The following is a 15,920-nucleotide window of genomic DNA, read 5'->3' on the forward strand; positions in this document are numbered from 1 at the left end:
TTTCAGTGGGCTTTCTATTGGGAATGAGTAAATCCTGCAACTGAAATTCAGCTTTCAATAAACAGAGTCGTACTCTCAGCTCTCTTGCCCTTGTGATGTGTGGAGCATTGTGCGCAGCTCCCATCTTGGGCTCCACTCAGAATGTTGTCTTTGTCAGAGGCACAAGGTCTTAGTGTGCAAAGACAAGCTAAATTTATAAAGATTAGTTACAAGACAACAGTGTGATAGAGTATTTCGTTGCATTGTGGACGATTTACTTTAATTGTGGGATGTTTGGTGGAAATCTCCCCAGCATATCCCAGCTTTCAGACATAATACAGAGTGGCTCATTAACAGCATAGCTTTGTTGGTGTGCAGTTGTCCTGCAGTGAATCAAGCAACCCCTTTCTTAAAGCCAAATGTCGTGTTGGCCAATATGTGAACCTAAGATTTGAAGAAATTATATCACATTACTGAACAGTAGAATTTACCTCTCAGAGGTGGTGTTCTTCATTTTCTTTAATATGAACAGACCAGCTTTCACTGTTATAAACCATACTGTGTGAGGTGCTGCCATTGGATCCGCTCAGCAAGCCACTTGTGAAAGTTAAGCGCTTGATGTTTCAAAAGTCAGAACAAACTGGTTGTTGCAAAAGTGTCTTTTATTCTCTTCAGGCATAAGCTTATAACTGTCATTGACTGTACTAGAAATTACAATGGTATATCCAAATGAGAATAACTCTTCCTTCTCTCCTAATTTTGTTAGTTATTTACGAGACTGTTGGTTATATTATTGCACTAGATCTCAGTGGAAGTGTCTAAAACCTAACTCCTTGCCACGTTCTTTCCCTTTGCATTCCTACATTTCACACACATGATCTCCCCCACTTCAATGAAAGGCATATGGATGGCCATTTAAATGATAGGAATTACATGTTCTTCTATTGAAATAATCTACCACTGTCATTGTTCAGACTTTTGCTAAAGTGTGGAAACTTCAGATTCGTATTTCTACTGCAAAAGGAGACAAGTCATAGAAAGGAGGTCAAGTGGGCAACTAACAAGTGCTTCTATCCTACAAAGATATATAAAATTACAATAATTCTAAAGGCTGGTTGATCTTGTTTTTAAATTAGATGTTTTTTGTGGACCTCAAGGATTCTCACTGCTTCTGAATTGCTCTGAGCAAACCACAATAAAGTACATGTAAGAACTGGATGACTGAAGCGAATTGATAATGGACTACACAGCTTATCATTAGCAGATTTCATATTCTCTGTAGAGAAGCCAGTGATAGAAAGAGCATGGAAAATTCATTTTCCTCTCAGCTTAAAAGGAATTTTTTTGGCACTTGGGATATGCTAGTGGAGTGTTTGGACAATCTGATAGTGCCCTTACCCATGTTTGTACTTTTCACTGCTCCTTGGTTTCAGTCCAGCCCTCCTCACAAATCTTACATTCAGTTATACCGTTGGTGTTATGTTTGTTTGATTTTCCAGCTTATTTGTGAATGCACACCCAGACACCCACACACCCCTCTATGGTCTCACCTGTTTCTTACTTCTGTTTCACCTGTTTCCTATCATATGCCAAGAAATACTCGTGTTCGAACAAGAGTCAATAACACAGTTTAAGAATAAAATGCTTTTTTGGATTTTGTACGCACGCATCTCACATGTCTCAGAGCCTAATGGTCTAAAGGATATTGCTGGAAGTTTAGCACTGCTGTCTGGGTTTTAGAAGTTAGAAGCATAGTCTTGGTTTAAGAACACTTAAAATAAATAAATATATATATTTATTTTTTGCGCTGCTATGTTTGCATAACACTTAAACTATTTTTTTTTCAGTTACTAAAGATACAAAAACAAGTATTGAATCCAATCCTTTTACATCTGTTGCACTGAACATAGTCAGATAGGCTGGAATTTAAATGAGACCCCTGAGTTACTGGGCAATCCAGTATCAAACTACAGCTAACCAAACAGGTCCTTGGGTCTGAAGCCAGAATCTCTAGGTCTTCTGCTTGAGGTGACATTCTTGGAGAAAGATGAGAGAAGCCAGTTCAGCAAAAGAAGGGAAAATTCTTCATTTTTTAAACAGTTGTTTACTTGTCTCTTTCTGTTACATGCTGATAATGATGATGATATTTGATGTTCTTGCCAAGAATAATAGCTTTGATACAATAGCTATGATCTTTCAATTCTTATATATAATTAAAAAACCAAACCAAAAAACCCACACAACTTTCAAGAATAACAAGTAGGACTCAGGAAAATGAATGAATCAATACATATTCATGTGATTTGGACAAAGTAGTGTTTATTGTGCCATAAAATCACTATTCTTTAGAGGTGATAGCCAGTGTTTGACTTTTTTTGTCCCTGTGATTTAGCATGCTGGTATCTCCTGTTTGGGACTAGTGAGTAGTCAGATGAATGTAATCACCTTTAAAACAGCCTTCCACATAGGAGTAGCCAGAGTTACTGTGGGTCAGACCTGGTGACATCTGAGTTGGGAAAGGTTGCACTGTACTTGCCAGCAAAATATGTGATGTATGAATGATACCGTAGATAGGGTCCCTTGAGGAATAATTGTTATATGAATAGAATTTTTCTGAGATAAGTGAGATTATTGAATTTGGGATGGTTTTCCTGAAATTCCTGGTTTGTAAAAATTACAATTAATGTTTTCCTGTCAGATCAGAACCTGCATAGTTTGTAGGCTGTATGTGGAACTCTATCTGATTAATGTTTTGTGGATTTTGTTTTTTTGTTTGTTTTAAATTAGATCCTTCCCTTCCAAAGCCAAATGTGAGACAGCCACGTAAGTAACTCTTAAACCAATCACTTTAAAGTTTTAAATATTTGTCTATAAAGCATTAGATAAATTAAAATTATCTTCAAGTTTTGTGAGTGTGTATGTGTATAATTCTGAAACAGAACATAATTCTGACTCAGTTGCTGATTGAGAGGTTCCCATCAGCATTTAGAGAGAATGGCTGTGACTTTTGATGTATGTGATAATCAAATTTGGGAAAACACCGTTGAGAGTCTCAGCCTTAGCAAGTTCATTTGCTGATATGTGTGCATTATTTCCCCCTTCTCTGATGAGGCCACTGCTTCCCAATACCTGTGTTTGAGCAGCAAAGATCCTACAGAGCTTCTGTGTCCTAAATATGTCCTATTCCAAACCTCACTCATATCCTGTGCTGCAGCTGGCCACATCCCCAGTTACTCTGGCACCAGCACTTACGTGCTGTAGATGAGATCACTGACTTGATATGGATTAATTTCTTTGGTTTTTCTGTTGTCTTGGTGTAGTGAATTAATCAGGGTCTATTAATGACCCAGAAAAGGAACAGCACTGGAAGGCAATAATAAACAGGAAGGTACAGATGATTTGCAGCCAAAAGCAAGAATGAATGGAGAAAAGGGAATTTAGAAGAGGAAGTGCAAAGAAGGTTTTTTCCTCTGTTCCTGCCTTCAAGACTAAATTTGCTCAAAATAACAAGGGCAATGAGAAATTATGCTTCTGCCACTTCTCCATGGGACTTTCTTCTCTCCACTAAGTTTCCTCCTAAGAGGAGAGGACACTGGCTGGTGCCTGGTGGAAAAAACAGTTGTGTTTAGGAGAATTTTTTCTGTTTGCATTTAAAATGACTGAAAGTATCCAGAGAAACCAGAAATAGCCTCATGGAAGAAATGAGAGAAGAAACTTCTAAGCCATTATATGTCAGGTGTTGCATATGCAAACTAGGTCACAGGTACCCAGAAATGGGTCCTGAAGGCCCTTGCCAACAGGAACTGCTGGAGAAGACATTTGTCAAAAGAGGATAGGAGATGTCCTTAGGGACATCTGCTGGGTGCAGGATTGTGTAAAGTGAGGGTGTTGGTTGTATTCTGGGAACTGAAAATTCCACTAAAGGATACTACTGAGATCCAGTCAGCTCATTTCCTGGCCCGAGTAGTCAGTAAAATTCACTGTCCTAAGCCATTTTGTGCACTGGGAGACATTAAAAGTACTAAAACTAAAAATCAGTTTTGTAAGAAGAAATTTTCCCAAATGATTGCTGAAAGAGTGATTATTATTTTTTTAAGTATTTCAATTACCAAAAACAAAACCACAGAAGCCAAAAGTTTTTCTATTTGGATGGTCAGCATTAGGGGGCAACACAGCCAGGGGCGAGATGTTGTTACCCTTGAAATGGTCCTACAAAAGGGCCTCTCCCCTAGAAAGTGATTTGCATGTGTGTGTGTTTCTATTTTTGTGTTCTGGAATTAATTTTAGTTATTGAAAGCATTGCCAAATGTGAAAAACAATTGCTTCTATTTATGTTTTTGCTGACTTTTTGCTGGCATCTCTTCCCTCTTAACAGCAGTTCCGTTCTCCACCTAGATTTCAGACTGAACTTGCAGGAGATGTAGGGGAAAGCTTGCTTAGGCCATTTAAGTGAAAAGCATCTTCTGCCAAAAATATCAGCCTTTTTAAAACACTTTTAAGATAAATGAATATTTAATTGAAAGCAAGTTATTAACAGCCAACTGAAAATGCTTAATTTTTGCAACGCTTTCCAGATTAGGGTGTGCTGAACTGGGGTTTTGCTTTGTGATGTGGAACAGTTAGTTGACCTGAAGCCACTCTCTGAAAGCTTCCCTTTTATTTCCTTGACGCAAATTTGCTAGGCTGTTCCTTAAAATGGTGCTTAATTAACCATGAATTTTTAAAAAACTCTCCCATGAAAGTGTAAGGGTGTATTTTTGTAAAACGGCATCTGCCACTGATAATGAAAAGTCCTTGTGTTATGTGTGTTTACCTTTAGCTGTGTTCTACGGGCTGGACACGCTGACTGTGGTGGGCATTGCCTTTGCAGCCTTTGTGATCGGGGCCCTGCTGACGGGAGCGCTCTGGTTCATCTACTCTCGCACAGGTGAGTACGGGGCTCTCACAGAGCTCAGTGCAGGTCATGCAGCAGGAAACTTGGTGTGGTCTGAAGGGGAGGGGAGCCAGCAATGGCTGTCCTGGGCTTTTTTATTTTTTGCCCTCTCCTCTTAACTAGGGAGTTTTCCAGCAGCTCCTCCCGTGAGCCTGTATTGTGTATCAGCCAATTGATACCCGCCCTTCCCTACAGGGAAATGTTACACGTTATGATTTAAAATTTGCTAAAATAATTTTAAATGTGAATCTTGAAAACTCACATGGGACACAAGTAAAACTCTGAGTATTCATGGTTTGTGCATTATCATTAGTAGCATCTCTGTATTTGAAATTTACTTAACATTTCAGTTAATGGATCCTTTTTGGTTCCCGTACTGCTTTTTAAAAATTTTTTTGCAGTTACTTCATTAGACCGATGCGTATAAGGAGTGGGCCAAATGGTTAAGTGAATGCCTTATTTATGTAGACATACTCTGAATATAACTAGACTTGAAAATTTTTCTTGGGCCTTGATTACCTGAAATTTTTGCCACAATTATTTATTCCTCCATTCTTCAACTATTACATTCAATTGGTAGAAGTCACATGTAATCTTAATTGTGCCCAAACAAATAATCAGGAATGTGCCTGAATTTGGTGCAACCTTTGTGCATAGATAATTTTCCAGTATCTCCTCAGAATTTTTTCCCGTAGTAAACTAAGTTTGCAGAAATAGAATACTCTATTGGAAGAAGAGGGAGTTTTGGGAGCTTTCTGTTGCATGTCATCTGCAAGGTGGTACAAAGACTGGACACTGATGGAGCCAGCATGATTTCCAGCACGTGGCCTTGGCTGCTTGTGGATTATGGGGTATCTCAGGATTCCTAGAGCACGCTCTACTCCCAGCTACTTCTACTTTTAACCTCATAAGACCCTACCAAGACCTTTAGGAGGAGGGGAAAATGAGAAATCAATTACTCCAAACCTGTGCAGCTCTAGAGCAGTGGAATTTGCCTGTAGCCCACTACAGTGTGTTGGGTTTTTTGGCATCCAAAACCTCATGGAAGCTATTTAGGAGTGAGAGTCTGGCCCTGTTGGGTCAGAGCTCCTGTAAATATTATGACCCAGGAGCTTATGTTAATTTGGAAAAAAAAACCCTGTGGGCTTTTTTCCAGTTGGCAGTACAACAATTTTATATAAGCAGTTTAATGCTTCTCAGTGCATCAGCTGTGTATGAAACTTGTTTGGAATTGGGGCAAATGTGGAAAATTTAAAGTTTGTGATAATATGTATAAATTGTATAATCCTGTCTCATATACTACTGAAACATTGTGGAAGAAAAGTAAACATAATTTCAGTGAGTAAATATATAAGTTAAGAAGGTAATTTCCACAGGTAACCTTTATTAACAAAAAAAATTAAAACAACTCTTAAATTAATAGGTCCTGCGTTTGTGGAAGTTCGATCTCTGTTCATGTACAGAACCATCTATAGACACAAGTTGTGTGTCTGTAGTCAAGGAACACTGGGAATCCAGCATGAGAAATCTTTCAGCAACAATAGAACTTGGACCAATCCCGTGAAAAGAGTTATATTAGCAAAGTATATCAGTCATAGTGACCACATACGGAGAGGGCAGCTGCTCTGGCTTTGTGTTTGAGAGATGAAAAAAGTGGAGAAAAAGGCCAGAAATAAAGTAATAAATGAAAATAGAAGAAAGGACAGGGACACTGTAATGCATCAGATTAGAGAATCACAGAAATTATAAAAATTATCCAGGAAATTATCTGGTTCAGATTTTCAAAGAATTGTGAAAGTGAACCTATGTTCCTGTGCACATAATTTTTGTGCACATAGTATCTTGTATCTGCAAAGCACAACTTGCAACACAGTGCAGCCAAGGCTCTGGCAGGGACAGTCTCTTAAGAGGGCAACTGCTGTGGCAGACAAGATAATCCAGCTGCAGTGGAAACATTTTAGAGCTGGCTGCAGACTTATATTAACACATGGAGGGGGGAAAAAAGATAATCTAAATTTCATCTACAGAGTGGCTGTCTTTTGCCATTAGAGAATTTAGGCATTGCTGAATCTCTCTGATATCTCATCTTTTGTTGCAAGTAGTACTGGGTTTCTAACACATGATTCAGACCAAAGGTTGGAAAATATGAGTTCATTCTAGAACTGTATGCTGCTGATACTCAGAGCACAGATAAAAGCTACTGCTGGTAGAGAATGGCAACTTGGGATGTGTGAAGTAAGGTGTTTTTATTGCTGTAGTGCTGTGTGCAATGCAGCAAAAGGCCACCTTTTTGCCTGTAAGGAGGTTTACCAATGCACTTTTATCAGTATGTCTCTGCTGGTAACAGAGCGTTACATGAATGAGCTCTTTTGTTCTCTTGGTGGGCCATTAATGTTAAAACCTCAAAGAGATAGCAGAAGGGAACTCCAAAACAGGTAGAAGTTAATCTCCAGATGTTGAGCAAGGATTGTTGTGTGGAGTTTTTTCATGTAGGTCTTTTGCTGAGTTCAGTCATGAAAAGTTTCTGCTAAAGCATCAAAACTGTGCTTCAGAATACACTAGATTTTCTGAAACAATTCAGCGTGGAGTACAAATGTTCTAAGATACATGGGTAGTAAGAAAAGAGAGAGAGAAAGCTAATATTAGAACAGCAGAGGAGGAATTTTAGCTGACTTTTCTGCAAAAGGAGTCTGTACTTTTGATCCTTCTTTTAGTCAGTTAAAGGACGAGAAAGGTGTTGGTCCTGCCTGGAGAAGACCCAAGGACAAATGGAAATAGCAAGGATTTGCCACAATTAACCCCATTTATCTGAGGATGTTATGTAGGAGCAAAATTGTTGCGGTGTGCATGGATGCAGAAACCCTTCAAAATTTAACCATATAAATATGTATCTCTTAATAACTGCCTTAATAGGGATAATTGAGTATTTTTAGGAAGGGACATGCACAAGTCTGATTAGTTAATGAGAGCGTTAAACCTTGTAAACTGTGTTAGAGAACATCTGTCCCTGTGTTCTCTTAGGAAGCACGCTTTCCTCCTTCAGGCAGTGTTGCAAGTTGAGAGGATAAACTGTTCCAAAATCCGAGAAGTTAAAAACGTCCCTCCTCCCCCACTTCTCCCTTTTTTTATGGGATCTGATTTAAAGTAAACTGACATAGCAACCAATTATATTTGGCAAATGGAGATAGAAAAGCAAACATTCAGACTTCCTGGACAGGGAGTACAACTGGCAGCTTTCCTAAGTGTGAATAATAAAGTGCGTGTTGTTGCATTCAGATGGGTAAAAGCTTGTTTACTGTCAATAGATGAAACATGTCCATTCTGAGCAGTTCTGGTTCGGTAACATGAGATACGTGAAGCTGTTTACATGAAAAAGACAGATGGAGAATGCCTCTGTGGTGATAGTTTACATTTCTTTACATCCTTTTCTTGAATATTCCCTTAAAGAAAGCTTTTCTACGGTTAGCTAGGTGTTGAGGAAATAAAATACAGGAAAAATCATCCAGTCCAGATGTAGTTGCTAGGCTGTGTTCGTAACATCACTGTGATTTGGATTTTTTTCTTTTCCTTGAGGACACTGAGAATTTGCTATTGTTCAACAAGTGATTGTGATATATTGTGGTATATCAGAGCTGCTGATTGCGCTCTAGAAATGAGGTCCTGTGCAGGCCATTGAATTATAGTGGAAGGAAGGAGTCTTCCAACCCAAACAGAAGGGAAGGTGCCTCCTAGGACACTTTCCAGAGGAGGCGGGAGGGGAGAGCGAGCCATTGGGCTTGTACAGGGACTCTGGCATTGTGCTTTCGCTTTGCCGTAAAATGAAAACAACATGTGTTTAGCTTATAAATGAATTTATGGTTAAATGCGTACAGATCGTGTTGATGTGCTGAGGCTGACCAACGCTGTGTGTAACCATGTGGTTTGTAAAATGGGTGGCAGCAGAGCTGTGGGGAGAGAGGCGGGGGCCAGGGGCCCTGCCGGGGGAGCGCAGCGGCCGCCCTTCCTCTGCACCGCCCCAGCAGCTTCTCCTGCGGCTGGGGATGGGGGTTTGCCACCTCCCCTCGCTGCTTTCTGATGTTTGTGTTCCCTTGTTTTGTTTTAATGAAAGGGAGTTTGCTTGTCACTGCCTTTATAAATATATCCTGTAGTACAAAAGGAAGGAAGGCTTGTACACAAACAACTGAAGAAGGGAGCAAGTCAGGAGGGGAAGAAACATCCAAACAAGGCTTATGAAAGCTTTTACAGCACGATGACACAGACTTTGATTTTATACAGTTTATTCTGATTGGTTGCAAAGCCATTTCCAAAGCAAGTTAGAGCTGAAAATTGATTTATTTGCAGATGACTGGGGGCAGATTCTGACCTGCTGCCTTTGAGCAGAAATTCACTGCTCGTGGATGAGCTGCATAGTTATTTGTTACACTGGGAAAAAGAGAATCAAACTCTGCTCACAAGAGTAAATGTTAGACTGAATGCTGAATTTAAAAGCAAGATCCTCACCCTCTTTTTAAAAGTTTTATTGGGCTCCTAGGCCATGTGGTTTAGTAGTTTAGTTTGTTGTTTTTTCTGTCCTGTCCCATCCCATCCCTTCTTTCCTCCCCATTCCTAAACCAGTGGGGTGTAAGGCAAGAGCTGTGCATTGTGGGGCCTTATGTGCACTTCAGCTGTGGCTGTGGCTTCAGCTTGCAGCAAACTTGCTGGTTTCCATTACACAGAGCACTTGCAACCTCTGCTGTGAGAAATCCTTAGACCTCCCTTGTTTGTAGCAGACCTCAGAATACTGAGCAGCATGCAGAAGGATATTTTGTGGCCTGAACCACAAAGTGTTAAAGGCACACTTCCTCTGCAGCCGCATTCCGAGGAGCTTGAGCTCTGGCAGCTGGGCAGCAGCACACAGGGCAGGGGGATGTGCCAGAGCAGCTCCTGTGGGAGGAAGCTGTCTCGTCCCTGCACTGTAACCCTCTGGATGCAGGCTGTGCCTCCAGCCTTCAACCTGTCGCTGAAGCAATCAGCAACTGGGGAACAAGATCTCCAACAAATCCTGAACATGGAAGAAAAACTGGGCTCTGCAGACCTGACCCGTGGCTTCAGGTTTTGGATAACACAGGATAATGTGAAGCAGGAGAGTTGCGTCACTACAAACTCATGGAGTAGGAGATGAGGCCTTTGATTTTTCCTAATTGCTCCTACCCATGACCAGCAAAACATTTCTGTCTTGCTTTTTTACTGGGAAAGCAGCTGTGCTGTTTCTGACTGCCACAGGAGGTCTGCAGCTCAAGCAGCAGCAGTCTGACTGTGTTACTGTGCTGAGATCACAGGTTCACATCCTGAGAGATGAGCTCAAGGGAGGGGGCAGCTACAGTGCACATTATATAAACTTAAGTCTTGCCATCTGTTTTGAAGAGATGATTTTGTAATACTGTACAGATTTGAGCACTGTAGCTTAAAAAATGCCACAGTTATGGTTTCCTACGTGGTCTCATGATCTTTTGGGCATTGACATAATGGCACAATTTTTACTTTCATGCTTAGTTGAGAGCTGAATTTTTCCCATGGAATCCCAGGCACAGGTGCAGAAGATGTATGAGGAGAGCAGACAGAAACCTAGGTTTTATCAGGAGCCATAAATCAGGCTTTAAATCCTAGTGCTTGTTTTGGCAATCTAAATAACGAAGGGCTTTTAATTTATTGTCAGTAAACAATTGACAAGAAATAGTGAGACATGTTCTCACTACAGATTTTAAGTGCTTCACATACTGTGGTAGCTATAGGGGAACTTCCTGCATTTTGTGTTAGGAGTAAATCAAGTCAAGCTTTAAGCCTGTTGTTTTTCTGCATGAAGAAAACTGGCCATGTCTCAGGATATGTGGTATCCAGCTGATTGAAGGACACTGTCTTCAGCTCCACTTTTAGTAAATATGCTACTCTATAAACTGGCATTAGAACTAAAGCCTGCATTTCAGAGGCCTTTTTCCTGCAGATAGCAAAACTATAAAGTGGTCTGTAACAGGACCCATTGAGTGACAGCTGACAGTAGAAGGTAGACAGTGTCTATCTTGGCAGTTTCCATCAGCTGCTTTTAAAGTGCAAAACAGCACTATTGTTTTCCCCACATGCATAGCAATGTTAAGATGCCAAAGTCTAGTAGCATTTTCAACAATACTCTGTTTAAGGTTTGTCCCTCAATGTATTTATTGCATGGAAATACAGACCACCAAAAGAGGAAGACTGGGAAGGAGTGAATTGCTGTTTTCTATGATATTTAACATTTTCAATTTCCCTTTTCTTGACCCCACCTTTTCTCTTCCCTTTCCTTCAGGGGAAACAACAGGAAGACAGCAGGTCCCTACATCCCCGCCAGCGTCCGAGAACAGCAGTGCAGCTCACAGCATCGGCAGCACACAGAGCACCCCCTGCTCCAGCAGCAGTGCCACCTAACCCGGGGGGGACACAGCTGAGGAGCAACATAGGAGCACATGGGTTCCAAGGACTGTGTGTGGACATCAGCTTTTTAAAGTTAAAAGGGTTGTTTTGGTTGCTTCTGAAAAAAACGAGGAGGAATTTTTCTACAGGAGAAAAAAAAAAGACTGATTTTCATTTGGGGAAGCCACTGTGTGTGTGAGTGTGTATATGAGCACACAATGCATGAGTGAACACAGCCTGTTGGATCTTGTTAGCATGTTATGCTACATGTGACAAAGCTACTAATTTTACAGTACTGCAACCTTTTCTGGGGGTTTGTGGGCCCCTCAATGTGAAGTCTATGCCAGTTTGGAAAAATGCTGCTTTGTCTATACAATTTTTTTCTTTCCCTGAACCTTCTCATTGACACAAAGTATTCATTAAGGGAATTCAATCATAGAATCATAGAATGCTTTGGGTTGGAAGAGACCTTAAAGATCATCTAGCTACAAACCCCCTGCCATGGGCAGGGATACCTTCCACTAGACCAGGTTGCTCAGGTGGTGTCCAGTGTGGCTTTGAAAACACTTCCAGGGATGGGACATCCACAACTTCTCTGGGCAGCCTGTTCAGTGCCTTACCACCCTCACAGAAAAGAGTTTTTTTCTAATATCCAATCTAAACCTGCCCTCTTTCAGTTTAAAGCCATTACCCCTTCTCCTGTCACTACACAAGATATGGAGAACAAAGATGACCTTAGGTCAAAGGATTTCTGTTTGCCTAAGCAAGAAAGCTTCAAGGTCAAATCTCTTTGGTTAATAACATTTTATTATTTCAGCTACATTTAGCCACTTTTGAGTAATCTTTGTTTTGTTCAGCTTACAGCTACAGCATCTCATTTGCTTTCCTGTTGTGTTTGTAGGTTCAAGTTTGTTCCAGGTATTTTTGTTGTAATATGCATTGATTTGCTAATTGGAAAAGAGCACACTAACATTCCCTCTCTTGTTTTTTGGGCCAAAGCTCTTTAATAAGAGATTTTTTTTTTAATCTACTATACCAAATATAGGCACACACAAACATTAAGACAAAGAATGGTCTTGTGCACTAACATAGGTGTGTGTGTATCTTTAATGACAATGTCTTTATGCAAGTAGATGTATACCTAGGTATACAGAGCCTAACTTACCACTTTAACAATTGGAAATTAGCTCAGTGTCCCTTCCACACATAAAATATATAATGTTTATATATATATATATGAATAAAAAACTGTCTCTTTGGTTTATAGAAGATAGAGGAGATAAAGAAGTTGATTTGGTTCTAATCCTTCAGCTAGCCCTTTGAAATAAGAGATGGGTTTGAGAGCACAAAGAATATACAGTAGAACGTGTTGTTTGTGCAGAATACTGCCTATCGAAATTGTTCTCTGAAGATAGTTGTGCAGTTGTTTGTATCAAACTGTTGTATGAACATTGCAGTTGGATAGTCCCAAAGTAGTATCAGAGTATGGAAATGGCAGAAAGGTACTAATTGTCACAGTATTTTTCAGTGTTGTTGCCTTATCTTGAGCTTCAAATTGATGCCAAATGAAAAAAAAAGACACTTTTAATGTGTAATTGTTTGACTGTTGGTTGCCACTTTGTAATTGTAATGTGTTCTACTGATTCTTCTCCTTTGAGGAAAAGAGAGATTGTTTTCCTCTAAAAATGAGATGAATAATTTTCATTAATTTTAGTGAAAGTTACCTGTGTTCTGCAAGAGAGGAAGGGAGTTCATTACACTGGAGCGATAGTCTGCTCTGAAGTTTGAGCTGCCAGTCTCTTGCTGATTCTACACTTGTGCCTTGCTGATGCCAGGATGGTTGAAGTGCAAGATAAGTGATAGACCTAAGTGCCCAGGATAAGGTAGAATGTTGCTCACTTTAAATCAAATCTGTTACTAATCCTGCAAACACTTACACATGTGAGTAACTGCATGCCTCATCCTTGCTATTAGAAGCACATGCTGGACTCTACACACCACAGCTGGTTTCAGTGTCCATGCAGGCAGTTGGTGCACAGAGTTACGCATACAAAAATATTTTATGTTAGCAGGCCAGTGAGTAGTCCTGGTCACATGGACAGATTGTCACGTGGGTGTAGTTCTCCCATGTGTGAGGGTTTGCAGGATTGGCTCTGTTACGAGGTGTCGGGAGGATGAATGTGCTGCCTGTGTGGTTGAAAAGAAAGCGCTTTGCCTAACCTTCAGCAGAATGTATTGTATAAGCATATTCTATGTGTAAAGTCTTTAAAGATGTCTTCAAAGAAGACTAGAGTCTTTAAGTTCAATCATAGCTATATTTTACTACATTAAATTTCTGTATAAAGATATATTTAAATGTTTTAGATAAATGTAAGTTACTCTATATGAAATGTTTAATTTCAATTACTGTGAAATTTACATATTTTGTAAATTCTTTTCCCCTGTTTTAACCCTTTCCTTCCTCAGATATTTTATTAAGCAGTTTCTGATAGGAAGTATTAGATTTGGTTGTTGGGACGGATAGGTTGAAAACTTCTCTGTAAAACAGATAATTATGTACTTTTGAGAGAAACATGCTGCATTATCAATCTCTTTAAAACTGTAAATTTAAAATAATTTACAGATTTATATTTTCCATTGGATAAACCAAAAATATATAAAGGTCAAAGATTTGATTTGGTGACTCGTGTGTGAAATACAGTTTAAATTAACTGAAATTGGTGTACTCAGCTATTTAATTCAGAAATTTTAATCCACTTGAATTAATTGTCTATTGGAGGTTACTAAAATGATTACCTAGCAGATGGAACAGCCATTTCTGCTTCAATAAAGAGAGAGGCAACCAAACCTGGGCATTCCCAGTTAATAGCTTTACTACAAAAATGTATAGTACTTTCCAGCAGCTGGTAAGCTGCCTTCAGTTCAGATCACTGATACACTTATAAGCTCTATTTTTATAGCAGCCATTTGTCTCTGCTGCAAGTCTCTGTGTGTGGTGTGGCAAGGTCCCAAATGTGTAACTGCTCAGCCACTGATTCCCCCCTCTGTCCAACGTGGTCTTGTCATGCTGGACTCACATGGCAGATCCCCGTGGGGTGTGGAAGGCCAGTGAGATGCTGCTATCCCAGCAGAGGTGGTACAGCAGAGTTTTGGAGGGATGGAGTCAAGGGGTTAATTTCAGCGTGGTGGAATCAAGTGCAAAGGAACTTTTTGTGTAAGAATGGGAGGATTGGGCTTAAAAAGGGACACCTTCTGCCTGTAAAAGCTATTAGTAATGTACTTAAACTCCACAATAGACTGCTTCTTCTGTCATGTGTTGTCTAATCACTAACTCTAACCTTTTACAGCATTTGGTTTTGGACATTACTATATTCATATCTCAAGAGGTCAGATCTTTCTGTGTTAGGCTATTTCTGTAGCATATTCCACATGGAAATGGATTTTGCAAAATTCTGTAAATGCTGATGATTGTAACCTTCCCCCTGCCCCTTTCTAACCCTTCCTCTCCTGTTTGTTCTTTCTGTTATGTATATCTACCTCATGCTTCACAAGAAGACTATACTGTTGGTTGTGCTGATAGCCCTTCGTGTGAGGTGACTGTTTGCCCTGTTGTTTGTCATTCATAGGGATGTTCACAGTGTTATCAGATCTTTGCTGCCGTGTTCCTACCAGTTCCAAACACAATAGTCTCACCTTTGAATAAATAAGTATATTTCTTTAAGATGCAAATGCCAGATGCTTTTTTAAATCAAAGAATGGGAGAAATTTACTTGCTAATACCTGTGGCCAGTCTGAACACCCATTTGTATTTCATATTACATTCAGTATTTCAGAGACTTGTGGAAATGCATAGTTGTACAGTTTTGATAACCACAGTGTCATGTCATCTTAGTCTCTTGTGCATAATAAAGTATATCAATTTATTAATAATTGATGCTGTGATTCATTTATTTGAAGCCAACATCAGTAGATCAAGTTTTGTCTCACTGCCCTGTTCTCATGTCCGATAAACTTCAGTGGGAATTGTGTGCATTAAAGGTAGAATTTGATTCTGTGTGTCCACCTCTGTTTTCACCTTTCTGTGTTATTTTATCCATTGGCTTTGATTGACTTCTCAATATCACGGCTTCTTGCAGAAACCAGTAGTTATATTTAGTTAATGTTGCTGTTCTTCACTCTAATTTGAAGTCCAGAGCTCTGATCCAGTGGGCATTTAGTTGTTGCATGTCAAGACACAACCTCAGTCCACTCCTACACAAAGCCTGGCTTGAGCACAGTCAAGCCCAAGGGTCTGCAGCAGCCAAGTGCCCTTGGGTTGTACCCATGACCGCAGGTACACTGGAGACACATGAGCAAGTCTGTGTTTTCGGTTGTTAAGGGTCTTCCCCTGCTGGAGCAGATAGTTGGCTGCATATCAGCAGGACAAGGATTTAGGTGTTTACTATCCTGCTTATTGCATTGCTTTCTGTATTTCATGTGCAAACTGTTCTTCACGGGCACTCGAGGGGAACCAGCCTCAGTGGTATTTCCCTGGGTTATTCAAAGGTTGTGGTTATTGACTCACAAAAGAGAGTTCCTTAAGAAG

The 15,920-nt window shown here is 40.0% G+C and overlaps 1 protein-coding gene across 3 annotated transcripts in view; it reads left to right on the forward strand.

The window, feature by feature from the left end:
* The window catches only part of TGFBR3 (transforming growth factor beta receptor 3), a 110,956-nt gene extending 95,691 nt beyond the window's left edge, over nucleotides 1-15,265 (forward strand). For all 3 annotated transcript variants that reach the window (XM_064664746.1, XM_064664744.1, XM_064664745.1), the window contains exons 15-17: nucleotides 2,767-2,802; nucleotides 4,799-4,906; nucleotides 11,232-15,265. In XM_064664746.1, coding sequence (XP_064520816.1) covers nucleotides 2,767-2,802; nucleotides 4,799-4,906; nucleotides 11,232-11,350 — 263 coding nt within the window. In that variant the 3' untranslated portion in view covers nucleotides 11,351-15,265. The remainder of the gene's footprint in view (nucleotides 1-2,766; nucleotides 2,803-4,798; nucleotides 4,907-11,231) is intronic.
* The last annotated feature ends 655 nt before the right edge of the window (nucleotides 15,266-15,920 follow it).

This window comes from Pseudopipra pipra, chromosome 9 (assembly GCF_036250125.1).
Source record: "Pseudopipra pipra isolate bDixPip1 chromosome 9, bDixPip1.hap1, whole genome shotgun sequence".
Classification (NCBI taxonomy): Eukaryota; Metazoa; Chordata; class Aves; order Passeriformes; family Pipridae; genus Pseudopipra; species Pseudopipra pipra.